The 22,916-nt window shown below is 44.6% G+C and overlaps 1 protein-coding gene across 2 annotated transcripts in view; it reads right to left on the minus strand.

Annotated features, from left to right (window-relative positions):
• Positions 1-274: 274 nt before the first annotated feature.
• NOD1 (nucleotide binding oligomerization domain containing 1) overlaps positions 275-22,916 on the minus strand; it is a 39,326-nt gene continuing 16,684 nt past the window's right edge. For both annotated transcript variants that reach the window (XM_081164439.1, XM_081164440.1), the window contains 8 exons: positions 21,675-21,758; positions 20,147-20,230; positions 18,216-18,299; positions 17,270-17,353; positions 12,252-12,335; positions 3,646-3,729; positions 1,699-1,782; positions 275-518 (listed from right to left, as the gene is read on the minus strand). In XM_081164439.1, the coding sequence (XP_081020565.1) occupies positions 446-518; positions 1,699-1,782; positions 3,646-3,729; positions 12,252-12,335; positions 17,270-17,353; positions 18,216-18,299; positions 20,147-20,230; positions 21,675-21,758 (661 nt within the window). In that variant the 3' untranslated portion in view covers positions 275-445. The remainder of the gene's footprint in view (positions 519-1,698; positions 1,783-3,645; positions 3,730-12,251; positions 12,336-17,269; positions 17,354-18,215; positions 18,300-20,146; positions 20,231-21,674; positions 21,759-22,916) is intronic.

Consider the following 22,916-nt stretch of genomic DNA (forward strand, 5'->3'; position numbering starts at 1 on the left):
TACTTGCACTGCATGCTTTCAAACTGCTAGGTTGGCAGAAGCAGGGACCGAGCGACGGGAGCTCATCCCATCACAGGGATTCGAACCGCCGACCTTCTGATTGGCAAGTCCTAGGCTCTGTGGTTTAACCCACAGTGCCACCCGCATCCCTTTTTTTTAGTATGTACATAATAAAGTAACAACAAACGGTTGTGTTGGTTGATGCACGACTCCCCCCTTTGAAGTAGGGTGCAAATGGTTAGTTATTAAGGCAACAACTACCGTCAAGCCTCTGTTACAAGATGTAAAAACAGCACCAAGGAGATATTTTATTTTTTTAAAGCACAACGTAAGGCACACGTCTTCCACCCTCGATTCAACTGGGCATTGCATTCGGGCTTCAGCCACCACTGTTCCAAAGGCCTGGCATCTCGACAGCCGTCCAACCTGATCTCTCGCCCCCATCTCAAAAGAAAACGAGCCTCCTTTCATCTTCAAACGTTTTTGCGTCCTCTTGGCTTATTAGGTTTCCATTTAAGCTGTTGGAGGTGGAAAGAGGGAGGGAAAGAGAAATTAAAATAAAGCAGCTGTTTCTGCAGGTTCTCTCGCTCTCTTTCCTTTGGCGCTCTTCCTATAGCCTGTTTGTTTTGGGATGAACAGCGCAAGGTAGTCCTGGTTTCTGACGAGGACGTGAAATTTCCACCTAGAGAAATCCAAGAGCTTTTCATCTCTTGGGAATGCTTAGCCCGTAGTAGGCAATACTAAAAGATATTGAAAGTCACGCACATCCCTTTAGATCACAATGCCTAAGATCCTGCTTGGCAGGGGGTTGGACTCGATGGCCCTTGTGGTCTCTTCCAACTCTATGATTCTATGATTCTATTCTAAGATATAAGCTAAGGCTCTCTTCTTTCTGGTGCAAGAATTTCACCTAGTTGATGTGCTCTGGGCTCAGCAGAACAGGGCAGATATCGAAGCACAACTATCTGCAAGAATGCCTTCCTCCACATCTACCTACTTGTGCTCTGAGGTCAGGAGGTGAGACCCTCCTGGTGGTCCTTTCTCAGGATGAGGCCTGGGAAATGGCCTCTTCAGTGGTGGCTCCTTTAAGACATAGAACTCCCTCCCTACTAAAATGCCCCTGGCCCCATCTCTGTACAGTTTTAGGTGGCTAGTTAAGACCAGTGTTTGAAACTCCCATTGTCCTAGGCGTATTTTGCAACAGGGAATTTCATCAGCATGAGGAGCTTCTGACCTCTGGGTGCAATACTACGCCTAAGATTTTGGGTTAAAACTGAAAGAGTGGAAGGAAAGGAGGACCCTTTTCTGTCTCCCCACTTCCAGCTACTCTCTGAAGACTGGAGAAGAGACCCTCTTAAGAATATTAGGGGAGTGGGCAGGGGAAGGACTAGAACATGTGAAAAACCAACATAATACTTTAGCTGCAGTTCTTTCATTTTCATATTCTTGTTATAAAATAGCGTGCCTAGACATTCTGTTGTTGCGCCCATAACCTCAGTTTAAGGTACCATTTATCTCCCAGCTTTCATATCGCGGTTTCTAACACTGGTTAAGACGCATCTGGAGAGACTTGACTGATGCAGCAACTAGTAATTGCAGGCTCCCCGTCTAACTAGGCAAGATCCTGCACATGTGTCTAAGCAGACAGTTGGAGTGTGACTACCACACTTTGGAAAGCCGCACAGCCGTCACCCTTACCAGATCTCTTTAATGGCCGTATTGTGCTTGAGAGCATCCGCCAGGCACTTGGCACCTCTGATGGTAATCTGATTCTGGATAAGCCTAGAAGAGAGAGAAAGAAAGGAAAGCCCTCAGCGCCGGAGAAAACACTCTCTGTTTGCGCCTGGTCCACAGCGTCCTGCCTGTCACGCACTTGGCTTGGGCACGGTGCGTCTAAAGCGGAAAATCAACACTCCTTTTTGCTGAACAAGGCTGGGGTCTTGCCAGGAACTGGTGGTTTCTGATTTCCATCTGCATGGCTGGCCTGCTTGGCATCAGACAATCCCCCCATAGAAGCGCAGCCAAGAGGCTCCAAGCCTCTTCAGTCTAAAGTGCACGGGCGTCTTTCAGGGTTACTGAGCTTAATTGTATAATTGACCACACAGCTGCTCTCTGATCACAGGAGAGCAGCTGTCTGGGGGATTATTCATGATGGATCCAAAGCGACGGCCGGGGAAGGCAATTCACTGGCCACTTTGGGCTGGCACCGCAAGAGAGGAGGCAGGAAGAGACTGGCTCAGAGGGGCCAACCATCAAAAATATGTAAAGTCACCTTGGAGTTCAATCTCTCCTGTTTTCCTTTGCCCAGAACACTGCAATTTATTTTTTCATTTTTTTTAAAAAAAGCTTCAAGACATTTATTTCTTTAACATTAGTCACTCAAGGGTAATTTGTTTATACAGTGGTACCTCAGGTTACATATGCTTCAGGTTACATACGCTTCAGGTTACAGACTCCGCTAACCCAGAAATAGTACCTCGGGTTAAGAACTTTGCTTCAGGATGAAAACAGAAATTGTGCTCCAGCAGCAGCAGGAGGCCCCATTAGCTAAAGTGATGCTGCAGGTTAAGAACAGTTTCAGGTTAAGAACAGACCTCCGGAACGAATTAAGTACTTAACCCGAGGCACCACTGTAATATGGAAAAACACAACACACAGACAAAAGGAAATGTCAGCATTACTGACAATGGGGTAGATCCCTAAACAAACGAGAGCCAAGCCTTACATTTTGCTGGTGGTGATTAAACTAAACACTGTGTACATGGGACATCTGTGTCCAGGGCAGCTGTTTATCAGCTCCATCTGGTACGCAGGCTGAGTCCCTACCTGCCCGCAGACTGTCTCGCCAGAGTGGTACATGCTCTAGTTATCTCCTGCTTGGATCACTGCAATTCGCTCTACATGGGGCTACCTTTGAAGGTGACCCGGAAACCACAACTAATCCAGAATGCAGCAGCCAGACTGGTGACTGGGAGCGGCCGCCGAGACCACAGAAACACTGGACCTAAAAGACCTACATTGGCTCCCAGTACATTTCCGAGCACAATTCAAAGTGTTGGTGCTGGCCTTTAAAGCCCTAAATGGCCTCGGTCCTGTATACCTGAAGGAGTGTCTCCACCCCCATGGTTCTGCCCGGACACTGAGGTCCAGCGCCGAGTGCCTTCTGGCAGTTCCTTCCCTGCAAGAAGTGAGGTTACAGGGAACCAGGCAGAGGGCCTTCTCGGCAGTGGCAGCCACCCGGTGGAACGCCCTCCCATCAGATGTCAAGGAGATAAAGAACCACACAACTTTTAGAAGACATCTGAAGGCAGCCCTCTAATGGGAGGTTTTTAACATTTGATGGTTTGCCACATTTTTATACATGTCATCTGCATAGGAATCCTTGAAAAGTTCAACTGATTCCTCTCCTAGTCATTGGTTCAGCAACTCCTCCCAGGAATTGTGAAGAATGAGGCACTCCAACTTTAGATCAGCACGAATCTGATGCCTCGATGCAAATTAAGGGCTTCCGTTGACCTTTCTGTCAAAAGGAGCCCAAAGCTCAGGGTTGGGTCCTTGTATAGAAAATGTACAGTGACTGAAATGTGACTCGTAGCCTGAGGCAGTGACTCAAGAGTGCCTTCTCCGCGAGCCAAGACAACTCACCATAGATGACCCAATCGCTTGTTGACCTTTACCATTTCAGCAAAGCATTCGGCTGCTTCGTCATCCAACTCATTCTTTGTTAGCCTGGTGAGAGAAGCAAACAGGATTTTCTTTTTTTTTCTTAAAAAATTTTTTTAATCTACTTTTCAAGTGTATATATTTAACTAATTTTACAATCATTTTCACATTTCAAAAGTTGACTTCCTTCCCCCTCTTTCTGCGGTTCCTTCAATTTATTTTTTAATATCTTCTGCAAGTCCAAATTAACTTAATGTCCTCATTTATTCATCTTCTTTAAATATATACTCTTATGAAACTGCAAGTTATTAGAATTATCCTTCCAGTGTTTTTATCTCTTTGAAATTTATCTGTAAATTTTCCATAAACCATTGCCATTCTTTTATAAAAAGTTTTTTATCTTGATTTCTTATTCTTCTGGTAGGTTTTGCCATTTCTGCATATTCCATAAGTTTTTGTATCAAGTCCTCCTTTGATAGGACTTCTGCTTCTTTCCATTTTGGGGCAAGTAACATTCTGGCCACTGTAGTCGCATACAGGACTACGTTTCTATATACAGTGGTACCTTGGGATACATACGCTTCAGGTTGCATACGCTTCAGGTTACAGACTCCGCTAACTCAGAAATAGTGCTTCAGGTTAAGAACTTTGCTTCAGGATGGGAACAGAAATCATGCTCCGGCAGCGCAGCGGCAGCTGGAGGCCCCATTAGCTAAAGTGGTGCTTCAGGTTAAGAACAGTTTCAGGTTAAGAACGGACCTCCGGAACTAATTAAGTACTTAACCCGAGGTACCACTGTAGTTTAGGTAGTTCTGTCCCTATAATTCCCAAAAGAAAAGCTTCTGGGGTATTTTTTTTACAATGGTTATTTTAAACATCCTTTTCATTTCGTTATATATCATTTCCCAGTAAGCTTTAACCTTACTACAAGACCACTACATATGGTAAAAAGAACCTCCTTTTTTCAGTCCTGAGAGTGTATGGCCGTCCTATGGTTTGGGGGGAAAAAAAGGAATTTCTTCTTTGCTGGCATAGGTGCAATTTTATTAAAAATCCTGGCTAGCCAGGAATGAAATGGAAACTCTTCGGCTAGATGCGCATGTCTAAAAGGTCTGCCAAGTGATTGACAGTACAGCCATTGTGGGCGTCATTGCGTTCAAGCAAACTTACACTTTGCTAAGATTTCAGCATTCGTTTGAAAAAGGAAGGGTTGTTGTTGTTTTTTAATGCAAGTGAGATGGAGACCCACTCACCCCCACATGCCTAAGGCATTTCCATGTGATCAAGGAAGGGTTTCTGGTTTTGCCTTTTTAAAATAAAAATAAAAATGCTGCCATGGAAAGCATTCATGGGAATGGCTGGTGGAGAGGAGGGCAGCTTGGAAAACTCCTAGCGAGTTTTCCAATAGGAAAATAGGTTTAGCCATTAGGACCACACCAAAACTGGTCTTCCACCTTCTCTCCATAGAGATTAAAGGCATTTATAGCTCAACGCTTGACCAAGCAGCCCCAGGCTGGGTTAATGGAGAATAATTGCCTTTTTAAAGTTAGTCTTTTATTTTCTTTTGTAAGCTGCTATGTACGGCTCTCCCCTTCTTTTGGGGTTAGAACGGGGAAAGTGGAGCATATATACAGAAGCTACAAATAGGTTGTCCACAAAGCATTTTAACAAGCTCAGGAGGCTTGTTGCTAGCTGCAAATTATTAGTTAGTTAATCAATTAATTAATTAAAATTTTATGCTGCCCTTATACAGTATAATGGATTGAAAAAAATGTTTAAAATAACTTTTTTTAAAAAAACCAAACCAGCCTAGAAGCTATTCTATTAGGAATTGTAGGTACCGATATTCCAAAGGAGCAAAAGACTTTTCATGTATGCGATGACAGTCGCACGTACGCTACTAGCCCAAAGATGGAAAGAAGATGAAGTCCCTATCAGAGAAGAATGGCAAACTAAGCTGTTGAACCAAGCTGAAATGGCAAAACTGACTGGAAAGCTCAGGAACCAAGAAGACCAAAACTTTTACTAAAGAATGGGAAACATTTATAACTTATCTAGGAGACCACTGTAAGCAGATGAAAACATTAGCAGGATTGCAAGAGCACTTGTAATGTAGCAAGTACTAAGGAGACAATGGAGTGACATAAAATATGGATTACTGAATAATATGCAGTTGAAAACATTGACAATAGGACCTATGGAGGAGGAAGGTGGGAAGTCCAGAGATTCAGAGGAATCTCTAAATATAGATATGTACTTTGTATTGTTATACTCATACTTGTAAAGCCAAATAAAAATTATTTAAATAAAAATAATTTATCCACATGTCTCAGCGTAGTTCACGGATAAAAATAACAATATTAAAAACGCAAAATAGCGTATTTTTCGCTCCACAAGACGCACCTAGTTTTTGGAGGAGGAAAACAACAACAAAAATATATTCTGAATCCCAGAAGCCAGAACAGCAAGAGGATTCGCTGCGCAGCGAAAGCAGCAATCCCTCTTGCTGTTCTGGCTTCTGGGATAGCTGCGCAGCCTGCATTCGCTCCATAAGACGCACACACATTTCCCCTTACTTTTTAGGAGGGAAAAAGTGAGTGTTATAGAGCAAAAAAATATGGTACATAATAAAAATAAAAACAAGAATAACGCCAAAATCTCCTCCCTGACACATTTTTAAAGGGCATTGTATGTCAATCAGCCCTAAAGGCCTGGTTAAAGAGAAACGTTTTTTGCCTGGCGCCTAAAGGCGTATAATGAAGGCACCAATCGAATCTCCCTGGGAAATGAAGAAACGAGCTCTCTAACAACAGGCAGTGAGTGCTGACAGAAATGAAGACAGAGGAGCCGCCGAGAAACAAGAGCGGTTGTGATGTATTATGTGGTATAGGGGTGGATGAAGCACTTGATTTGCATGCAAAAGGTCCTGGGTTCAAATCCCAGCACCTCCAGTTGGGCTGGGAGAAGTCTCTGCATGAAACCCTGCAGAGATGCTGTCAGTCAGTGTAGGTAATACTGAACTGGATGGACCAATGGCTTTGATTCAGCACAAGGCAGTTCTTCTTTGTTGTTGTTGTTTAGTCGTGTCCGACTCCTCGTGACCCCATGGACCAGAGCACGCCAGGCATTTCTGTCTTCCACTGCCTCCCGCAGTTTGGTCAAACTCATGCTGGTAGCTTCGAGAACACTATCCAACCATCTCGTCCTCTGTCGTACCCTGCTCCTTGTGCCCTCCATCTTTCCCAACACCAGGGTCTTTTCCAGGGAGTCTTCTCTTCTCATGAGGTGGCCAAAGTATTGGAGCCTCAGCTTCACAATCTGTCCTTCCAGTGAGCACTCAGGGCTGATTTCCTTCAGAATGGAGAGGTTTGATCTTTTTGCAGTCCACGGGAGTCTCCTCTAGCACCATAATTCAAAAGCATCAATTCTTTGGTGATCAGCCTTCTTTATGGTCCAGCACTCACTTCCATAAATCACTACTGGGAAAACCATAACTATGCAATGAAGCAGAAGTAGATGTCTTTCTGGAACTCTCTAGCTTTGTCCATAATCCAGGACATGTTTGCAATTTGGTTTCTGGTTCCTCTGCCTCTTCTAAATCCAGCTTGCACTTCTGGGAGCAGTTCTTCTAGGTCCCAATATTCTGGGAGAGCCCTAAAAATGAACCAACCAACCCAAGGGGATGACAACAGAGGGTCACGCATGCCCAGAAGCGACAGAATGTTGAGCTTTAGCTAGAAATGGAAAAAAAACTGAGGGGAGATGGAATGACACAGCCTGCAAGAGGGCTGGCTGGCACAACAGAAGCACTCCCCTTGGGATGTGGGAATAAACTGCAACACTTTGTTGCAGGTCCTGTTTCTTTTTCCATAATTTTTATCAAATTTTCTATTTTACATTTTAGAATATTCATTCATAAGCCACCGTAAAATATCAATGACTTCCCTTCTCTTCTTTCCATTGTTCATTTTGCATAACATAAATCCCTTCATATTTTAGATAAACTAAACCATTGAGTATTCCATTATTACATCCATCAAAACTTATTGACACTGTTGAATTTATCCGAATGCTGCCCACTTTTTCAAATATATACAATTCCCCCCCATATATTCAATAAACGCATTCCAATCTTCTTTGAACGTATGTTCTTCTTGTTCTCTTATTCTATATGTTAGGTCCACAAGCTGCACATTTTCCATCAGTTTAAGTTGCCATTCTTCTTTAGTTGGGATTTTGCTTGTTTTCCATTTTTGGGCTAACAAAACACGGACCGCTGTAGTGGCATACATAAATAACCTTTTTTGACACCTGGGAATTTCCATCTGAATTATCCCCAACGAAAAGGATTCTGGGTTGGGTTTTTTTTGGGAAAAGTACTTTTAAACATTTTTTTTCAATTCATTATAAATTATTTCCCAATACTCTTTTACCCTTTTACAAGTCCACCACGTACCCTCAGTCTCATTGCATCTCCAGCACTTATCCAATTCAGTCTTATACATCTTAGCAAGTCTAGGTAAAGGTAAAGGGACCCCTGACCATTAGGTCCAGTTGTGGCCGACTCTGGGGTTGCGGCGCTCATCTCGCTTTATTGGCCGAGGGAGCCGGCATACAGCTTCCGGGTCATGTGGCCAGCATGACTAAGCAGAGCATGGAACGCAGTTTACCTTCCCACCGGAGCGGTACCTATTTATCTACTTGCACTTTGACGTGCTTTCAAACTGCTAGGTTGGCAGGAACAGGGACTGAACAACGGGAGCTCACCCCGTCGTGGGGATTCGAACCGCTGATCAGCAAGTCCTAGGATCTGTGGTTTAACCCACAGCGTCACCCACGTCCCATCTTGGAGTTAAATACCACCTGTAAATCATTTTCAGGTAGTTCTCATTCCTTGAAGCTGTAAACTTCAGATTGCTCTTCCAAAGTCGTCCCCCCCCCGAGATTAAAATCTATATTATGTCCTATATCTATTGCTCGGTTCACCCATTATATTGATCCCTTGATGAATTATCAACACAAGTAGAATTGTAGAGTCCGAAGGGACCCCAAGAGTCATCTAGTCAAGTCTGCTCGGAGGGTAGCAGGTCCTGTTTCTTGTCCTTCCAATCCATGTTCCCCAAAGGATGCTATCTCTGAGCAGCTACACTTCTAAGAATCTGCCTCTCTTCCTTGTTTGTGGAGCTAGGATCATGGCTGCCCATAGGTCCCCCAGGTTCTCTCTTCAGGGCAATGCAGCCTAGGACAAAGGACGCTCTGGTGCTGTTCCTTCAACCCAAGCTCTTCACGGTTCAAGCCATTGACAGAGTCGCAGCCTGCCAGTGTGGTGTAGTGGTTAAGAGCGGTGGATTCGTAATCTGGTGAACCGGGTTTGCGTCTCTGCTCCTCCACCTGCAGCTGCTGGGTGACCTTGGGCTAGTCACACTTCTTTGAAGTCTCTCAGCCCCACTCACCTCGCAGAGTGTTTGTTGTGGGGGAGGAAGGGAAAGGAGAATGTTAGCCGCTTTGAGACTCCTAAGGGTAGTGATAAAGCGGGATATCAAATCCAAACTCCTCTTCTTCTTCTTCTTCTTCTTCTTCTTCTTCTTCTTCTTCTGCTTCTGCTTCTGCTGCTGCTGCTGCTGCTGCTGCTGCTGCTGTCTTACATCAGATCCCGGGCACCACTTGGGACACGATCCAAAGTTGCCTCCCTTTTACCGTCAACGCCGGGACTGGCTGTTCCAAAAGCACAATAATTTATTGTCCCCAGAAACGCAGTGGTTGTGATCAGCCAGGCATTGTGAGAACGATGGTGGAACAAGAGAGGGCTTGGCTTTCCAGTGCGTCAGGTGGAGTGTTTAATGTCCCTGCTTCAAAACCGGTTCAAAGGCGCAGGAGGGAGAATGTCTGGGGCACAAATGAGTCGCAAGATATTCCTTACGATAATTACAGGGTGTCTTACAGGTGTGCCACAAAAGGCCGTGCGAACGCACCTGGCTAATGCTAGATCGTTCGCTGCTTGCTGATGTTTGCTGTCATCTGTGCTGGGATTTCTTTTAAATGAAGAGTGGAATAACAAATAAAAAAGAAGTGCTACAAAAGCTCCATTGGTCTGCCCTGTATGTTAACACAATGGGATAAAGACTCATCTACCTGGATAACTCGGTTTGGGAGGAGGAAATGTCTCTTGCTCTCCACTGAAGATCCCTCTTTCCTCCAGGGTTCTGTAATTTAGGGTTTAAAAATCTAGCTATACACCCCTCCAGCACTGTTTCTCTCTAGCCTTCCATCCCTTTCCACATTCACCGTATTTTTCGCTCTATAGGACGCACCCGACCATAGGACGCACCTAGTTTTAGAGGGGGAGAACAAGTAAAAAAAATTCTCTCCCTCTCTGCGCAGCGCCTCTCCAGCGAACCAAAGCCAGGAGAGCAAGAGGGATCGGTGCACACTGATTCCTCTCGCTCTTCTGGCTTCAGTGAAAGCAACGCGAAGCCTCCGGAGCGCAGCAGGAGCGCTCCCACTGCGCTTCGGAGGCTTCACGTTGCTATCGCTGAAGCCATGGCGCCTGCATTAGTTCCATAAGACGCACACGCATTCCTCCTTCATTTTTGGAGGGGGAAAAGTGCATCTTATAGAGCGAAAAATACGGTAAATCTCTCACCGTACGCTCCTGAGTTCATTTTGGATTCATTTAATCATCAGATTTAGTCAACTTAATCAGCTGCTTTTAATACCGGGGATACTTAAAAGTGTTTACTTTTTAAAAACTCGCTGCTGCTCCCTGGGGTTGGATGTGGTCTCAGCTCTGACGCTGGTTCTTGCTAGCTCAGACATCCTTGGGCTGCTAGAACAAGCCCGCAGGGCCTTATCAGCAGAAGGCAGAAGCGACACGTTCAGAAGCCAATGGCTGCCGCTGAGGAAGTGCTCTTAAGGAGGACATGGAACCAAGAATTGAAACCATGTGAATGTGGAGGTTGGGTGGTGAATTACTCTCCCAAAACTACTCGGAACACACTGAAATGCTAGGAAAACCATGGTGGGTTACAAACCACACACACACACACACACACACACACACACACCACGGCTCAGGACTGCAATACCTCAAGGACTGCCTCTTTCCATATGAACTTACCCGGACCCTGAGATCACCTTCTGAGGCCCTTCTTTGTGTGCCTCCTCCTCAAGAGGTCCGGAGGGTGCCAACACGAGAACAGGGCCTTCTCTGCAGTGGCTCCCCGTCTGTGGAATGCTCTCCCCAGGGAAGTTCGCCTGGCGCCTTCGTTATACACCTTTAGGCACCAGGCAAAAACGTTCCTTTTTAACCAGGCCTTTGGTTGATCTGATTGACATCCTATGCCCTTTTAAAATGTGGGGTTTTTTGTGGGGGGGGGGGCTATTGGGTTGTTGTTTTCATTTTCATTATGTACAGTGGAACCTCAGTTGTCAAACGCTTCAGACGTCAAACGTTTTGGCTTTCGAACACCATAACCTGGAAGTGAATGCTTCCGTTTCTGAACGCGCCTCAGAAGTCAAACAGCTTCTGAGGCGCGTTTCTCCATTTTTTCAATGGATTTTGCCAACCAGCAATTGCACCTCAGTTGTCGAACGTTTTGGAAGTTGAATGGTCTTCTGGAACGGATTATGTTCGACAACCGAGGTTCCACTGTATTTTGTGGTTTTACATCTTGATTTTATTCTGTGAGTCGCCCCGAGACCTCCGGGTATAGGGCGGTATATAAATTCAATCAATCAATCAATCAATCAATCAATCAATCATATTTGGTCAGATTCTCAGGCCCTTGAGAGCTCAGCAACATGGCATTGGGAGGAGATACTGGCTTTTCTAATTCACAAGTACAAAGCTGTTAGATCACCACCACTTCCTGGCTGGGGCACATTAGCTTGGCTGTCTTGCTGCGAAAAACAGGACCACGGCTCACGCTACAAGGAAAAGGGAGGTGATTTCCGAATGCAAAACTCAACCTATCCGGCTGCTGCAGAGGGAGACAGGGGAAACAGGGCCGCTGTTTCCGTCCCAGCTGGTCATCGTAAGAGCTACGTCATAACTTGGGGGTTGAAAACATGTGGTCCTCTGGGTGTCGTTCGACTCCGACACCCAACAGGCCCCTGTCGGCGTGGCCAGTGATAAAGAGGAGTTGCCCCCAACCACGGCTGGAGCGCCACCTTGTGTTTCAGCCTAGGTGTAACTTTCTAAGGGTTTGCTTGTTTTCCTCTTCCCTCCTCAAACCTCTTTCCTTTTGTGTCGTCTTTTTGATTGTCAGCCTGGAGGGGAGGGGCCGCTATTGGTCTCATGCGATAGGGTAAAAATGCCCTAAACAAGATCTGAAGAGTTTCCTGCTGTGGTTTATTTGTTCTCCTCACTGCGTCCCTTGGCCTCTTCTGTGCTCGAAGTGAGCCTTCCAGTTCCCTCATGTAGCTCGCATAGAAATCTGCCACTCCAACCTAGGCCTACTCTGGAATCTGGTATGGACTGTGGGAGGTGCACCCGCCATGTAAAATCCATGTCCCCTCTCCTTGTAAGGAGAGGCGAGCCCCGCGAAGCTGCCCCCCTCCCCAGAATCTGCCAACAAGCGGATCCTTACCAAAATATATTCACGGTGCTGTTGTGCTTCATAGCTTCTGCGATGCTTTTCCCCCCTTCGGTGGTGATGCCGTTAAACGCAAGACTGCGAAGCAAAAGGCAGGAGGGGAAATATTTAAAAGATGCACATGCGTGCGCACACAAAACAGGGGCAAGTGTTTTCTTTTGACAACCTCGTATCGGGACGAGGCTTTATGGGACCGGACAGTATACAAACAATGATTCACATGGACGTGCCACAGATAGAGTGCATAGGACCCTTCTTCCTTCTGTTTCATACAGTGGTGTCATAAGGGGACGACATTGGGGGCAAGGACCCTCTCAGCACTCCCCCCAACCACAGCCTATGTCAGACCCACCAAGTGCCCTTATTTTCCAGGGACAGTCGCCCCAGTTTCTGATTTGGTCCTGGAATGTTCCGCTTTTCCTTAGGACGTCCCTATTTTCATTGGAGAAATGTTGAAGGGTATGGAGTTATCCGCCCCCCCCCCCGAGCCATCTGAAGGCAGCCCTGAACAGTGGTACCTCAGGTTAAGTACTTAATTCGTTCCGGAGGTCCGCTCTTAACCTGAAACTGTTCTTAACCTGAAGCACTACTTTAGCTAATGGGGCCTCCAACCGCCTCCGCGCAATTTCTGTTCTCATCCTGAGGTAAAGTTCTTAACCTGAGGTACTATTTCTGGGTTAGCGGAGTCTGTAACCTGAAGCGTATGTAACCTGAAGCGTATGTAATCCGAGGTGCCACTGTATAGGGAAGGTTTTTTTAAAAAATGCTTTTAATGTTCATTATGTTTTTGTGTATGTTAGAAGCTGCCCAGAGTTGCTGGGGCAACCCAGTCAGCTGGACGGGGTATAAAAGGTAAAATTATTATTATTATTATTATTTATTAATTTGAATGGGACATCCCTATTTTCATTGGAGAAATGTTGGAGGGTATGCATTTTGAAATCAACGAGAAACCACTTGGAGATTAGCAATAAGGAAAATGCAGAGAAGGTGAAGAAGAAGGGAACGAACACACACACACACACACACACAAAAAAAAAACCCACCACATTTGCAATGCTTAGATATCTGCCCCAAAGACTTCCTTCCTGAAATTAAGCATTAACGGTCACATAACTAGAGAACGTTTTCGTGCCGCCCGACAGCCTTGCTCTGCCAACGGAGGAAATGTCTGCAGGCGAGGAAAGCCCCACCCCGCGATAATTGGGTCCGGAAATTCTTCCGAGTAAAATTTGAACCGTTTTTGAGTGACAACTCGTAGATAATGAAGCCGATTAGAAAAGCTGTTTGTTTTGGTCAGGATCCAAAAAGCAGAGCAGCTATTTCCACACGTCTCAGAGCGGTCCCCCCCCCCCCCGCCCCACTCTTAGATTTCTCACAATTTTTCCCCTTCCACCTGTATATGGTGAGTGGGTGTTTCAACAGCCGTTTGTGCCGTGGCACGAAGGGCTGCTGCTGTTCAAAGTGCAGAGAGCGAGGGAAAATCATTTTGGGTTCAAGCAAGCCTTGGGGAGCTCTTTCCATGCCAACCTCCCTGGCTCACTCTTCTCCTGCCCCTCCTCTTCAAATGGAGATCCGTTGACGTTATTCCCAGAGGTATCAGCACTGTTAAGATCCTTCAAAACAGGCCCAAAACTTCCACTTTGATGATGATGATAATAATAATTTATTATTTGTACCCCACCCATCTGGCTGGGTTTCCCCAGCCACTCTGGGCGGCTTCCACAAAGACCAAAAATACACTAAAATGTCACACATTAAAAACTTCCCTGAACAGGGCTGATTTAAGATGTCTTCTGAATGTCAGGTAGTTGTTTATCGCTTTGACATCTGATGGGAGGGCGTTCCACAGGGTGGGCGCCACTACCGAGAAGGCCCTCTGCCTGGTTCCCTGTAGCTTTGCTTCTCGCAATGAGGGAACCGCCAGAAGGCCCTCGGTGCTGGACCTCAGCGTCCGGGCAGAACGATGGGGCTGGAGACGCTCCTTCAGGTCTACTGGGCCGAGACCGTTTAGGGCTTTAAAGGTCAACACCAACAAAAAACTCGAGCTTTGGAAGCAGGAGAACATATACAAGAGAACAGATTCACCTGTGAGTTTCCTCCTCAAATGGGTGTCTTAAATGGAAGCGAGGAAGGAATTGAGGCTTGCAGAATCCGTGCTGTAACTGTCTCCTAGTGAGACCTGAAAGCATTTTTGGTCTTTGGGGAGCAACGCCATATCAAGAAATGTCTTTTCACGCTTCTCTGTTTCAAAATGGAGTTTGCGCGGTGGCATGGAGAGGGGTGCTGCTGTTTTACGACTCTTGAACCCGAGGCCACTCACGTAAGGCCCTGGGTCCGATGCAGGTGGATTCCCTGAGCGCAATCCCGCAAGGCCACTCTTACACTCGCTCTGCTCAAGCCTGGCTTGGAAGAAGACAGTGCTTCCCATCAGGTCCCTTAGGTGCAACCAAATGAAGTTTCTGGGGAGGTTTCACAAAGCAAGCTCGGAACTGGGGTGCTGGCTAGGTCGGCTGCCCTCACTGAGCCTCCAATGGCTGCTGCCTGTACAGACAAGCAAGGAGCCAATCAGGTAAAGTGTTACTGCGGAATGTGGACAACTGGAAAGGGCCTTTTCGGTGACAGCCCCCTAGTTATGGATTCCCTCCCAAAAGAGCTTAGATGAGCACCATTATCCCGGAGTTTTCTCAGGCAGACAGTGAAAATGTTTTTTTTTCCATCTGGCTTTTAATTCAGCGTTGGACATTTCAGATGCACAAAGCCTTGGATTTTAAGCTTTTGAAAACATTTTTATTCCACCTGGCTTCTAATTCCACGCTGGATGTTATGACTGTGCAAAGCCTTTGATTTAAACTTTTGAAAATATTTTTTTTTCAATTTGCTTCTAATTCAACATTGGACACTTCAACTGTGCAATGCCTTGGATTTTAAGCTTTCGCTGTGTATTTATTTATTATTATTATTATCATTATTATTATCACCATCATCATCATTCATTCATTCCCTGCAGCTGCCTTCTCAAAGAGATCAGAACCTTCCAACACCATTGCAAAGAAGGCAAGGCAGACAGGGACTTTTGACCAAAACTAGCCAGCAAGGATCACTGGTGAGTTCAACAGAGATTTCCAAACACAAAAGACTCAACGTTTTCTCTGGTTCTCAGCTGTTTCACACATTCAGCATGGGCAGACATGGGTCTACTGTGGTTTGTACATCCAGAAAGAACTAGAAATAATTATGGCTTCCTTGTATGATATTCTATTTTTGCATAAATGTGTGTTGTTGTTGTTTTATATTCACACGTTTGTGTGCAGGTGGAGCACTCTCAAAAAAAACTGCGCGGCAAGAAGCGGTCTTCTCTTCTCACCCAACTAAACAGACTTTTGAGATTTTCACTTGATGAAGTCTGCCATCTTGTGGGAGAAGGAAAACGGCCATTCTCCGTAGCAGAAAATCGTCGAGGTTTGTTTGTTAGATGAAAGAAAAGTGATTGACAAGCTTTTGCTTTTTCCCTTAAGGAAAATTGTGTTTTAAAAGCGTCTCTCCGAATTCTGAGCATCTGCCAACGCCAATTTTATTTTTTAATGCTTTTTACAGCCAAATATGGACTGACAATGCTGTTTTGGTACTGTAACGCCACCATTTAAGACATCAATCATCTTTGATTTTTTAAAAGGTCTTTGCTCTAAATTAGGCTCCCCGGTTCTCTGCCAACAACCTATTGGTATTGCTCAACAACAACAGACTCGGAGGATGACTCAGTTGCTGCCCAAGACAGATCCTGACAACAACCGACTCCATTTACCTAGGCTTAGAATGGGGGTCAGCAAACGTTTTCAGCAGGGGGGCGGTCCACTGTTCCTCAGACCTTGTGGGGGGCCGGACTATATTTTGAAGGGGGGAAAAATGAACGCATTCCAATGCCCCACAAATAACCCAGAGATGCATTTTAAATAAAAGGGCACATTCTACGCATGTAAAAACACGCTGGACTGTCTGTGGGCCGGATTTAGAAGGTGATTGGGCCGGATCTGGCCCCCGGGCCTTAGTTTGCCTACCCATGGCCTAGAGTCTGGCCACCCTTTGAATTTCCCACAGTGCCTCTGTCCAAGCATCCGGCATAATCCCTATCTACCGTGCTCTGTCCTACTTAACATCGCTTATGGCCGCGTCTCACCGATATGCCTTCATTAGAGCTAGGTTCAATGTTTTTCCAACAAATGTCCTGAGACATAGATTCACTAAGGGCCAAGTCCCTTCAAAGTGTGCTTGTGATATGAAAACATCTGAATCTCTACAGCATGTCATGTTTATCTGCCCTATGTACAGTTCAGCTCGTGCTAGTATACTAAACTCCATAATTCAGCCTATGGCTGACAAACCAGTAGACCTACAGCTTGCCTGGGTTCTTCAAGATGTGGATCCTTATATTACCCTACAGGCTGCTAAATTCCTAACAGCCGTCCTCTCGTACAAGAGACGGAATGGAATGTTAGCCGATTATTGATAGTTATAAGAATTTTCTATAATGACATCAGATATTGATTTTAGCGTAGTGCCTAAATCTTAATCTTAAATTTTTCTTTTGATTTGCTAATATCTGTCCTTGTGAGCTGTGAATTGTGTTATATTACTGGTGGCTTGTACGAGTCCACTGTTTTATCTGTTTTATTTGTTTTGTTTTGTTGTGTTGTGCTTTATGATGGGCGTAAAGCTGAATAAACATTTTCGTTCGTTCTGTCCAAGCATCCCTGTGAGGCATTGTGGGAAATTAAAAGGACGGCCGGGTCCAATCACCTGAGGCGGGTATCAGTTGTGGGGCTGAGGCCCCGGCACCTATCCCAGGATGCTGGATGGTTGACTCCAGCCTCACCAGCCCCATTTAACAATTCTAAGGTGCCCCATTGTTCTGAAATGTGGGGTGCTTATTCTTCTGACATGAGGATAATCCTTCATGATATGAGTCGTCTGAAGGGTCTAAGACGTCATTCCCTGCTCAGATATGGTCTTACCTGACGTTTGTTATAGAGGGGTGATTCTGCAGTGCTTCTGCAAAGGCTTTGGCGCCTTCGTCTCCGACCTGATTACCCCACATCCTGTCAAAAAGAAAGAGATGGGACATATTATTATTATTACTACCACCAGTGCATTTTTTCTTAATTTTTTTTTTAGGGCTACTCTCATTTTGACTCAAGAAACAAATCACCATTTTATAGTTCAAACTGGGAAAAATAGATACAGTGGTACCTCAGGTTTCATACGCTTCAGGTTACATACACTTCAGGTTGCACACTCCGCTAACCCAGAAATAGTGCTTCAGGTTAAGAACTTTGCTTCAGGATAAGAACAGAAATCGGGGTCCGGAGGCACGGCGGCAGCAGGAGGCCCCATTAGCTAAAGTGGTGCTTCAGGTTAAGAACAGTTTCAGGTTAAGAATGGACCTCCGGAACGAATTAAGTACTTAACCTGAGGTACCACTGTACAGTAAATGGACAAAGATTCACAAAACGTTTAGGGGTATGTGTACCCCTGCGTCCCCCCAGAAAAAAGCACTGATTATTACTATTATTATTGTCCACTAGTAGGTCTCAGGACAGGTTAGCTCAGTTGCCCTTTTAAAATGTGATTTTTGTGTGTGTGTGTGGGGGGGGAAACTATTGGGTTGTTGTTTTTATTTTTATTATGTATTTTGTGGTTTTATCTCTTGATTTTATTCTGTGAACTGCCCTGAGATCCCCAGGTATAGGGTGGTATATAAATTCATAAATAAATAAATAAATAAATAAATAAATAAATAAATAAAATAAAATAAAAAAACAAAACTTGCATTAGCAAATGGACAAAAAGAAAAAAGAATGCCCTCTGAATAGCCAAACTGTCACCCAGTGTCCAGGATCCTTTGTGTGTGGGGAGGAACCCCAATTATTAAAAACCATGAACAAAAGTGATCCAACTTACCCAATTTCATACATTGTTTTACTCTTCCGGATGGCATCAGCGAGACATTTCCCTCCCTCTGTGGTTATTCTGTTTGCTCCTATTCTGCAAAGAAATACCATGTGGGTAGGTTTTTGTTTTGCCAGAAATCAAGTCAACGATGCAATGGAATTCCTTCAGTGCCATTTTAGCTAGTGGTTTCTTTCTGCACTTCTCGAAAGAAAACTAGATTCACTTGTGTTTGCTGTTTTGTAACCGGAATGTCTCTCTTTGGAACAGCTATTAATGAATCGGTTCCAACAAAGGGATACTTCGCTGAATGCTTTATGAAACAACATAATAAGCGGATTAAAGAATTTTTGGTTGCCCAATTATTTGCCTTTGGGATCCTCATATTTAAATAAGTGTGCATATTTTAAAACCTCCACAGGGCTAGAGATACTCTAAAGAAAATGTGAGTTAATTCAAGGTAAGACGGGAAACATGCAGGAGAAATGGTTTTAAGGAGATATGGAAGGTATGTTTGTAGAATTTGTACTGTTTAAACGGAAAGGGGTCAAACCATCGCAAGAGGTGTTGAAATTTTGGGAGGCTGGATAGTTACAATGGAATGGTCATGGTGGTGGGGTGCACATTTTTCTTCTGTATGTATGATTATTACTTTGTCAAAATAAAATATAATAATACAGTGGTGCCTCGCAAGACGAAAAGAATCCGTTCTGTGATTCTCTTCGTCTAGCGTTTTTTTTGTCTTGCGAAGCAAGCCCATTGACGGATTAGCGGATTAGCGCTATTAGCGGCTTTTAGCGGCTTATCAGCTTATCGGATCAGCTGATAAGCGGCTTAGCGGCTTAGAAAAAGGGGGGGAGGGGAAAAAACCCGCAGGAACTCGCAAGACATTTTCGTCTTGCGAAGCAAGCCCATAGGAGATTCGTTTTGCGAAGCACCTCCAAAACGGAAAACTCTTTCGTCTAGCGAGTTTTCCGTCTTGCGAGGCGTTCGTCTTGCGGGGCACCACTGTATTAATAATAATAATAATAATAATAATAATAAGCTACTGTGTACTCTTAAAAGGCCATCTTCAATATTTTTTTCCCCATTCTCTTTCACTCCTATGCACCAGCCTCACAATCAGCTTTACCTAGTGTCTTTAATTACCAGCCAATTAAAATGAAGATCTGATTAAAATTGGCTATACCACTTAAATTTACTAAAGTTACCATTAACCCTATTCAGGCGGACAACTGGCTATGACAGAGAGAGATAGATCACTCAGAAGCAGAGAAGCATGACTCTTTCTATGCTGCGAGAGGTGAGCTCCTACCCCTGAACTCTGCCAGCTGGTTGTTATGGGAACAACTGTTTAGAAACTGGTGTCTGAGGTTTGATTTTTATTTTCCTCTTCCCTCTGTGTCCCCTTTCCCTTGTGTGTTGTGTCTTTTTAGATTGTAAGCTTGTGGGGAGGCACTGTCTTGTTTTGACTGCATGTAAGCTGCCCTGGAAGCCTTTTTTGGCTGAACAGCAGGGTACAAATGTCCTAAATGCATAATAATAATAATAATAATAATAATAATAATAATAATAATAGCTATCCATGCAGAAGCTTCACTCCATCTAAGAAAAATGATCTTTCCCTGTATCTTTCAAGCTTTCTTTTTCTTTCTTTTTAAATTGTTTATTTGGTTTTCAAATCCAAGCTTTACAATCACATATCCAATATATAACGTAAAAACATAATTCCAGGGAATCACCTGGACTGCCCTTCTCCCCTTTGCGGGTCCTTTTGCTAACCATTTCCTCCTGCATCTTTTATAATCATCCAAATCTTTTATATCTCCATTATCTCCAAGATTCACCATCAAACTACAAGTGTTATTCCAGTCCTGCTTGTATCTTTCAAGCTTTCGCTGCACCGAGAAACATGGTAGAAAGCGGGTGTTAGAAAGACATACTTAACATATATGAGGCTTGGACATTCCTCAATGAGTCTTGCAACGTACTTGGCTCCAACGTCGGTAATCTGGTTGTTGTACAAGCTGTGGGGCGGCGGGGGAAATAAAAAAGGAACCGGTGTTTAGATTTGCAACTTTTTAACACCTAAACCACAGAGCCTAGGACTTGCCAATCAGAAGGTCGGCGGTTCGAATCCCCGCGACGGGGTGAGCTCCCGTTGCTCGGTCCCTGCTCCTGCCAACCTAGCAGTTCAAAAGCACGTCAAAGTGCAAGGAGATAGTTACCGCTCCGGCGGGAATGTAAATGGCGTTTCCGTGTGCTGCTCTGGTTCGCCAGAAGCGGCTTAGTCATGCTGGCCACATGACCCGGAAGCTGTACGCCGGCTCCCTCGGCCAATAAAGCGAGATGAGTGCCGCAACCCCAGAGTCAGTCACGACTGGAGCTAACAGTCAGGGGTCCCTTTACCTTTACTTTACCTAACAGCTGCAAACCGGGTAGGGTTATTATATCAGGTGCATAGGATCTGATTCTCTCCCCACAAGAAAACTCTCCACTACAATTCATTTAGGGTCAGAGACCTGCTTATTTTGTACGAGAACCAGGTAAATTAACTGTGCAAAAGTTCAGGAAGGAGGTTTACAGTTTGCTTTAAGGCTCCAGTTGCCTCAATCCTGCAAAGCATGTTCTGTATGCGCATTGCTTGCTATGTGGGAAAATATGGATCCTTATCAGTTGCACATTCTAGAGAGGCTTTGAATGGAATGCACATGCCAATGTCTATTATTCCAGCCTGCCAACACCCACCGCCTTCTTGTGCAATCCACGGAAAATTAACGCCATGTTTACCTGCACCTAGACCTGGCTTGGAGCCGGCGTGTGATAAGACAGAGAAATAAACATTTCACTGCACAGCTGCAATACTGTGCCCACTCATTCGGGAACAAGACCCACTTACAACTGCAAGACGACCCAGACTGTACAGAAACTTATTCCTGTATGCGACTACAGCGGCAAGAACGTCACTTGCCCCAAAATGGAAAGAAGAAGAAGTCCCAGACGAAGAATGATGGATACAAAAACTTGCCGAATATGCAGAAATGGCGAAACTTACCATTTTAATGAAATAATAAGAAATCAAGAAATCAAATAAGAAATCAAGAAAACAAACTTTGTTATAAAAGAATGGAAGTGGTTTATGGAATTTTTACTGACAAATTGTAAACCTGTAAGGACGTTGGCAGGATTTAAATTACTGAAATGTATAAACCTGAAAGCCATAAATAAAATTTGGTGTTGTTTTTTTTAAAAAAGACAATTGCAGGACTCGGTGGAAAATGAGTGGGAGCCGGATCCAAACGCCTTTCCTTTGGAAAGTTTTCCCCTGGGGCCAACACTGATGAGGGAGCGACAAGGCGATTTGGCGCAAGGCAGAGTCGCACATGAACACATGATGTTCATGAGGCTCCCTTCAGTCATCGGGACCAGCCCTGAACGTGACAGCTATCCGAGCTCCTCATTCATACGTACCCCAAATAACTCACAATTCTGTACTTGGACATCTCGTCGTAAAGCACTCTGACTCCTTGGTCTGTGATCTGGTTAACACTTAACCTGAAAGAAATAAAAGGGGCAGGCGGAAGAAAATAAATGACTCGTTGAGATACATCGGGGGGGGGGGGAATTGGTCGGAGAATCATCCTTTTAATAGGCACTGAAATGTGCTCTTTAGATTTTGTTGCAGCATCAAAGAAATAGAACAAAACGTTTAGAGAAGATTGGGAAATGTTTATTGAATATATAGGTAGGAATTGTGTACACTTGAAAACGTTGGCAGCCTTAAGATAAATTCAACAGTGTAAATAAGTCTTGATGGATGTAATAATGGAATACTGAATGGTTTGGTTTACCTAAGATAGGCAGGGATTTATGATATGCAAAATGAACCATGGAAAGAGAAGAAAGGAAGCCGCTGATATTTTAAGGATGTTTAAATGAGTATTCTAAATTGTAAAACAGAAAATTTAATAAAAATTGTTAAAAACAACTCCATGGAAAGCGGGGTGGGAAAAATAAGAGAAAAGACGAAACTGGGTTTTGACTGCATATGTTGAAACTTGATAAAATATAAGTTTTTTTAAAAAGGAAAGAGAAGAAAGGAAGAGAGCATGCTAAACCTTGCTGTTTGCTTCCCCTCCAACAAACCGTGTTTTGTTAGCCCGGCAGTCTTATATAGTGGTACCTCGGTTTTTGAACGTAATCTGTTCCGGAAGACCGTTCGACTCCAGAAATGTTCGGAAACTGAGGCGCAAAGGGCGGTTTGCAAATTCAATAGAGAAAATTGGGGGGGGGGGGGACTCACCGGAAGCATTTATTTCTTCCAGTTTTTGGCGTTCGAAAACCGAGGTACCAAAACCGAGTACGTTTCCGAGCACAATTCAAAGTGTTGGTGCTGACCTTTAAAGCCCTAAACGGCCTCAGTCCAGTATATCTGAAGGAGCGTCTCCACCTCCATCGTTCTGCCCGGACACTGAGGTCAAGCACCAAGGGCCTTCTGGCGGTTCCCTCACTGCGAGAAGCAAAGCTACAGGGAACCAGGCAGAGGGCCTTCTCGGTAGTGGCACCCGCCATGTGGAACGCCCTCCCACCAGGTGTAAAAGAGAACAACAACTACCAGACTTTTAGAAGACATCTGAAGGCAGCCCTGTTTAGGGAAGTTTTTAATGTTTGATGTACTACAGTATTTTATTTTTTTTGGAAGCCGCCCAGAGT

The sequence above is a fragment of the Podarcis bocagei genome (assembly GCF_964188305.1).
Source record: "Podarcis bocagei genome assembly, chromosome: 12".
Taxonomy (NCBI): domain Eukaryota; kingdom Metazoa; phylum Chordata; class Lepidosauria; order Squamata; family Lacertidae; genus Podarcis; species Podarcis bocagei.